We start from the raw sequence: 7333 nt of genomic DNA, 5'->3' as shown, positions 1-7333 counted from the left end.
ATGTTGTTTATGTTGCAAGAAATGGAGAAAACAACAACACTGTTGCCCAAAGTTTTGCTCAAACAGCATCAAATTAGGCAAGAAATCATAATACCCACGCTTTTTGCATCATTTCATTGCAGAAACGGAGATTTGACCTTCTCACCATACTAAAATTCAGCTCATTACTACAAATCTAGTACTTCACGGATTTGTCCTATTGTACAGTGATTCTTGTATCACATGTGTGTCATAAGTATAGGGCACTGCATTGTTTTGATATTATATGGGATTTTGACGTTTCTTGGCCTTGTTGTTTACAAAATTTCTGTATGAGTGAAAGAGAAGGAGAAAATTTCATGCAGTGCCCTATTACACATTTTATGAGTGGTATGGAAATTATGCATTTATGAGGTCTTACACATTTTAATGCTGAGCAGTTTTAGCGTGTCGTTCTTCAGTAGAAAAAGTGTGTACAAGCAGTTATACGTGTACATACTCAGTTTTGAGTGCAAGTGCAGTTTTTTGTTTACACAAAGGATGTGACAGCTATTTGTTGAGTAAACAGAAAAATTATTTTCATTTTACAGTCGTTTTTTTTTTACTTCAGACAGATAATATTGCGGTTTTACGAAAAATGGAATCAAGTTTAAGTAAATTCTTGAACATGAACAGACAGCAGCTTAGTGGTCAATTGTACAAGTACACTAATGTAGTTAAAGGTAAATATCAGTTGAATCGATATTTTGCTTAATTATAAATGCTACTTACAATTAAAATATTTCAGGATGGCAATACCGATGGTTCATAGTGGATGCACAAGCTGGATTGCTCAGTTACTATTTGTGTGAACCGTCGAACGATGACTCAAATCCACTTATCATTGGAAACTCCCCTCGAGGCCAGGTGCATCTGGCTGGTGCAGTAATATGTCCAAGCGACGAGGACTCCAAAACATTTACAGTCAACTGTGCATCAGGAGATATGCTGAAGCTCCGGGCGGGAGATGCCCGAGCGCGTCAGGAATGGGTTGACGGGTTGCGGGCCATCGTCGAAAGCCACTCCAATGCGGCCGCTTCATTGCCGCCGCGGGATCAATTGGCTGCTCACGACGCTTTCGGTGCTGCCCGGCAACAGATGCAGCAAACCGAACTGAGCAATGCGGCCCTGGCGCGGGCCATCGAGAATGTGACCAGCCCGTTGGCCCACACCGATCCGGACTTGCTGATGTTGAAGGCGGTTTCGGCAGCTAGCACGCAGAGTTTGCTGCAGTGCTTCGGGCTGCTTCAGAGGCATAGCGAACTGGCGGACACTAGAGGGGAACCTACTTTTTAAGCTTTTAAAACGCGTTTAAATTCCTTATATTAATCATACAAGAGGATGCTTTTAATTTCAACCTTTCCTTTCGATGTTGCACATAGAATGTTGCATATTATAATCCAAACAAGAATTGTTAATGATTTTAATAACAGTTGATAATATCGTTTCCAACAATCATGCTTCATTCGGTACGCATCGCTCAGCGGAGGGGCAGATGCCGTGTCGTGTGGCATCAAGTCGTTTGGCAAAATAGTCATTTCTAGGCATTATTCTGAATAAAAGACATATGAAGCTGAATGTGGTCAACCAAAATAGTATGTGCTAATATTACTGTTTTTTTTACTCAATTTTAAAATATGTATGGAGCGTAGACTTTGGCAAGACTCCTTGATCCTAAAAATAGCAACGCTAACCGGTTCACGTTAACAATAAAATTATAATTACAATTACTTCGTCAGCAGGGTGCAGAAGTGATTTCCCATTTGATTTTGCTGGAGGTTCAGCACTGGTGCCAGGAATTGGCACTGGATTTACTTGTTCAAAATCAACTTTCTGGCAGAAAATGTTCACAACAATAACAATGTTAACAACAAGTTCACGCAATAAGGTATCTGATTCAGATAGAAGAAATGGACGAAAACGGTCGTTTCGTTGTAAATTTAGGTAATGCACAATTTTGTTTTTGCAATTTCTCATCGTAATAGGCTGTGTTACCTCACACAAATCTGCCAGGAAAAGGCCTACTTTCCCACACCAAATAAGCAGTGCTGTAATGGTTCATTACAGCATTGATTTGCGTTGCGTAATGAACCATTACAGCACTGTTTTCAATTTTGATCAACTTCTTGATGCTTCTGGACGCAGGTTTGAGAATTTGTGACAACTGCACAGCATAACCTGCTATGATCAGACTTTCTTAAACATGGCTATGAACATCAGTGTGGAGTTTGATGAAAACATTTTGTTTAAAACTATCCTTAAGTCTTGCCTAAGGTAGTAATTTATGAAATTGCAAAAAACGTTGTACGCAACTCGGTGCAGAACTCGATTTTACAGCACTCGTCGTAATTGTCCAACTCGGCAAGCCTCGTTGGATAAATGTACGACTCGTGCTGTAAAAATCTTCATTCTGCACCTTGTTGCGTAAACTACTATTACCTGTAATGTCGAGAATGGGGTCAAAAATCCTATCGTACTTTCTAGTTTTTTTTTTATCTGTATTAACGAGATTTTTAGCCCTAGGTCAGTTCATCTCGGGACCCACGCTGTACTTCCCTTCCGAAGGAAGAACTCACATTTTGCGAGTTTGTCGGGAGTGGGATTCGATCCCAGGTCCTCAGCGTGATAGTCAAGTGTTCTAACCATCACACCAGGTCCGCTCCACACTTTCTAGTTGAACTGGCTTCGATATTGCAAAATAAACACCTGATATGCTATAGCATCTATAGATTGCCAGGTGTGCCCATATTCGACCCAAATCCTCTTAGGGCCGATTTCTTCACCTCGGCTTAACCGGTAAGCCAGGCTTACCCATACAGTTAAACCTGGCTTAACGCTTAAGCCAGGGTGAAGAAATCGCCCCTTAGACCCACGATGACTGGCGACTTGACGGTAATTATACTGCAGTCAGCAATAATGAAGGGATTACGAAGTAAAAGTAACAGAAAGAAATAAAATAATCATACCTTTGACTTTTAATGTGATCAGAATAACAACTAATTCTTAATTGGTAACCATCTCACACATCACCTTCGATCCTTATGCTTGTGTTTCTTTTTCTCCTTTTTGTGCTTCTTGGCTTTCTTGTGTTCTTTATCCTTTTTCTTTTTGCTTTTCTTGGATGAAGCCTTTTCCTTTTCGACCCATTCTTCAACGATTAGCTTACTGGACGAACCGGCGGTTTTCTTCATCATTTCCAGCAGCTTGGCATCCAACTGGTCGGATTGGGGTGCTGTCGATGGTGGTTTAGCAGTCGGTAGTTTCGGTCCATAGAAGGCGTCTTCTTCCTCGTCGGAACTCGACGACGAATCTTCCGAAAGTGCAATTGTCAAGGGGGCGGACTTTTCGGATTCGGGCTTCTTGATATCGAAAATACTTTTGAAAATTCCCCTTGGAGGCGAATTGTTGCGCAGGACGTTCATCTGGCTGGCAGGCTTAATCGCTACCAAACTTTCGACCAGCTTCATTTTATCGGCATCGTTCATCATTGAGGATGTCGAGGGTTGTTGGTCAGCGTTGGGAGTATTCCCATCGACATCCTCATCTTCATCGCTGCTGCTGCAGAAAATTGATTTAAAAAGATCTTTCTTTTCTTCCGGCTTCTTGTTAACACTTTCTAGAACTTTTTGCTCCAAGTCAGTTCGCTTAACCGGTTTGATCAAGCTAGAAGGCTGAGTTTGGGGCTTCTGGGTTTCTTCTGTAGAACTTCGGGGTTCATAGCTTGTACTGGGGGTTTCAGCACCCGCGAAAAAGTCCTTCGCAGATGCTCGGATGGGAACTGGATCGGGATGTTTATCTTCCTTCTCCGTTCGCTTTGGAATAACCACTGGGGTCACAAAATCAGATTTTCGGTTCACCGGTGCTTCCAGATAATCGAACACGGAAAACTTGGTTTTGGGTTTCGTTTTCTCCTCTTCCATCATGCCACTGAATGGTTCCTCAACGTTGAACCGTTTGCAGAGATCTTTATGTGGCTTCCACATGGTTCGAATACGCTTCATTTTGATCTCAACTTGCTTGGATGGATCAACTGTTTCTTTCTCCGCTACCAGAGCAGATTCCGTGACGAAGCGGTCAGACATTAAACCGTCCAATGGCCGGTACATGCGCTGAGCCTGTTCGAATTCTTTGAGCTCGCGTTCCCGGTCCCATGATGACATTCCAAGGGGCTGTAGCGTATTTAGCAACTCTTCTCTGGTTTTCAATTTATCTGTTGGCTTGAAAACCAGGAACTTCTCATATCGGTCTTGCTTTTCCGGTTCTGCTATAAATGGCTTGAAGCCATCTTTGGTTGAACCGAGATTTTCTGTGTGAGTTTTGATGTCAAACTGCAATGCTTTATTCTCGACGGGTTTCTCTTGCTTGGGTTCCTCCGGGTTCAACACGTCTCCTCCGACGAAAGAGTCGCTTCTTTTATTGATCAAGTCTAGCAATGCTGTGCTCTTTGTAACTTGGGATTTTACTAGCGGCTTCTCTCCTAAGGCTTGCGCTCGCTTTTCAGGATTAAGATCGTGCCGCCCCAAACCTTGAACTTTATACTTATTCGTTTCCAGAAGCTTCTGTTCCCTTGTTTCATCCATCGGTTCAAACCGAGTACGACGCTGCATCCAATTTCGCGGTGTAAAGCTATCCGGAACACTGACCCGAAACACCTTTTTCATCCCTTTCAATGCTATTTTTGATGGGCAAAAGCCCTCCAGACAATCATTAGCATGCGCAGAAGACTTTATCGCCGCAGGCCGCTTCGATTTATCTTCGAGTGAGAAATCGTACCGAGACATATCGTCCTTGGAATAGACATCCTCATCGTCATCGTCTTCCAGCGCTCCCACGCCGAAAGCTTGTCCCCGAATCGATAGTTTTTTATTGTTCCGATCGACTATTTCCAGCGTGTCGAACAGATTGAATCTTTGCCCCCCAACGGACGGACGTTCCAGCCCGGAATATCCCAAACCAAAGCTGTTATCCTTGAACGCAGCCAACAACGGATCGAAGTCATCCGGTGCAAAAGTCACCTCATAGTCAGACGAATCGTCGCTTTCTCCTTCCGAACCGCCATCCATAAGCCCACCCTGATCTTCCGCGCAGGGCAGCTCGCATCCATACATTTTCATCACATACCGCTCCTTTTCGTTCCGACCCTTTGCCTTCCTCTTCTCAACCCTGCTCTGTCGCTCGCCAATGCCTTGCCCTTCTCTCCATCCCATGTTCTTCAACATGCGCACAGCGGTCTTCTCTTTCGCTGGCTCCAGCAGCGTTTTCAACACCGGAACTCCCGGTATCGGTCCTTTCCAATTAGCCGCATCAAGCCGTCGCTTCCCTTTGCTCGAATGTGCAAAGTCCTCCCTGACCTGCACCCGCTGCGGAGCGATTCCGAACTCTCCGAGATCTTCGTCGTCCATAAAGTCCATCGGATTCTGAACTGTCCTTGATGCGGCCTTCTCTTTCCGTGAGCTCTTGAACTCCGTCGGTTTCCAGCCTTCCTCGGAGCCGACCGTGTTCCAAAAGCCAGCGGAGAATCCCCCGGTGAAGGCGCCATGGAATCGACGCTTTCCATTCACGTCCAGTACAATTTGGTTTTCTACGGAGACCGGTTTCTTTGCCGGAATCTCATCTGGAAGCGAGCAACCAAGTCAACTTAAAATTCAGCTCAAGGACTAAAAACAATCAAATATTTACCTTCTTCATACGTTGGTAGAGGAGTGCCAAATTTGCAGTACGTGTCTTCATCTTCATCCATAATGAAAATCCGAATAGAATTTAAAATAACTCCAGAAATAAATTGTCTACTTTACGATGAAGCAAAACAAACTTTCACGACGCATTTGTTTTGTTTTCCCAATTTTGACACTTCGTTTAGGGGAGACGGGCCTTCCGCGCGCAACATTTCGAAATGTATACACTCTTAACTATTTTAACTCATTTTTAAGCAAACACACTCATGCACGAAGAACGATGTTGAGTTCCCGGATAAAAAATGACCATTCATTAATGGTAAATATTATTGCACTGTTCACACCAAATCGAACTGCACAGTATGAAAGTGTGACGGTTGAGAAGTGTGACGATAAGTGCAACCGGCCTGTCTGACAGCATTTTGACGTCGAGAAATGTCACAGATTAGCACGTGATGTGTGATTCGCCTGATTCTTCCTCGGTTTTGTTTTGATTCTCATCCATCTGACAACTCTCCAACTCGAATTTCTCTCTTTGTTTCTCACCAAAGTCATTACCGGGTGGCCAGTTGTGCAGGTTTGTGCGTTTATATCAGTGGAAAAAGTTTGTGAAATGTGGAGTTTATGAAACTAATGTCGGCAACCGTGCCCGAGTACAAAAATAGTGTGATAGGCGGATTGCATCAAAAATCCATCTTTGAAAGCAACCAGCAATATTAGCGCATTTGCCCAAAAGTACACGCGGCGAATCCCTGAGGAAAGGAACAGCCGCGTTTTTTGCTCCCCTTTTACTCCATTCTTATGGGAGATAACATTGCGGCGTTTCCTCAAGTGCGGCTGTTCCTTTCCTCAGAGATTTGCCGCATGGAATTTCGTGCAAATGCGCGGTTGGAACCTTATAAAGGCCGCGCGGTGTATCATATTCAGCAAACCAGTCAATATTGATGTATGACTGATTTTATTGTTCACAATAAAACACGCAGTAGATATATGGTTACTTTTTACAATAGAAATCAAGCCGATATAGTTCGAACTATAACTAACTAACTAACTAACTAACTAACGATCGTACTATAGACACTATAGATTCCATAGACTCGCGGAGACGAAGACAACTGTAGCCAAACGAACTGTCAGTTCGTGTAGCCAAACGAGCATGACGTCACGATTTCAATAGCGACAAAGATTGCGTGACGTCATATTCGCTCGGTACACTCTAAATTGACGGTAAAACACTAAAATTATATTGCTCAACCATGTCTCCGCGAGTCTCGGAATCTATAGTGTCTATAGTTCGTACAGTAAATGAACATTAGCTTTGCATTAGCTTTATTAGTGACTAATTAATTCGATTGTTTTTCAATCGTTCTTTAATAATTTAAAGTAACTACAGTAGACGTTCGGTCGGTGCAAACGGTTTAACTGCAATGCCTTTTAACTGCAAGTCCGGTAAGTGCAACAAATTTGCAGTTATCGCACCGCTATCCGTCAAAACGGTGCACCAAGTTAGCCCAAATGAACAATCGAATGAATTTTCCGTTCATTTAATGTCAATTGGGTTTTTAAATTTAGAAAAATGTATTGATTTTTTTATTTTATACGAAAGAGCACCTTTTTCTGAGCCACTATGATTTTTTTCT

The 7333-nt window shown here is 43.0% G+C and overlaps 2 protein-coding genes across 2 annotated transcripts; one reads left to right on the top strand and one right to left on the bottom strand.

The window, feature by feature from the left end:
* Positions 1-506: 506 nt before the first annotated feature.
* LOC109432015 (oxysterol-binding protein-related protein 11) lies at positions 507-1596 on the top strand. The gene is made up of 2 exons (XM_019708317.3): positions 507-701; positions 767-1596. Exons 1-2 carry the CDS (start codon positions 617-619, stop codon positions 1312-1314), a joined length of 633 nt encoding a protein of 210 aa, XP_019563862.2. The 5' UTR covers positions 507-616; the 3' UTR covers positions 1315-1596.
* Positions 1597-2970: 1374 nt separating this feature from the next.
* Positions 2971-5886, bottom strand: LOC109431310 (G patch domain-containing protein 1 homolog). The gene is made up of 2 exons (XM_019707527.3): positions 5698-5886; positions 2971-5632 (listed from the first exon to the last, which is right to left on the bottom strand). The coding sequence occupies exons 1-2, from the start codon at positions 5756-5758 to the stop codon at positions 3045-3047; spliced, it is 2649 nt and encodes an 882-aa protein (XP_019563072.3). The 5' UTR covers positions 5759-5886; the 3' UTR covers positions 2971-3044.
* Positions 5887-7333: the final 1447 nt, after the last annotated feature.

Source organism: Aedes albopictus, chromosome 3 (assembly GCF_035046485.1).
Source record: "Aedes albopictus strain Foshan chromosome 3, AalbF5, whole genome shotgun sequence".
Taxonomy (NCBI): Eukaryota; Metazoa; Arthropoda; class Insecta; order Diptera; family Culicidae; genus Aedes; species Aedes albopictus.
The sequence above is the reverse complement of the archived record's forward strand: the minus strand, read 5'-3'. Positions and strand labels throughout refer to the sequence as shown.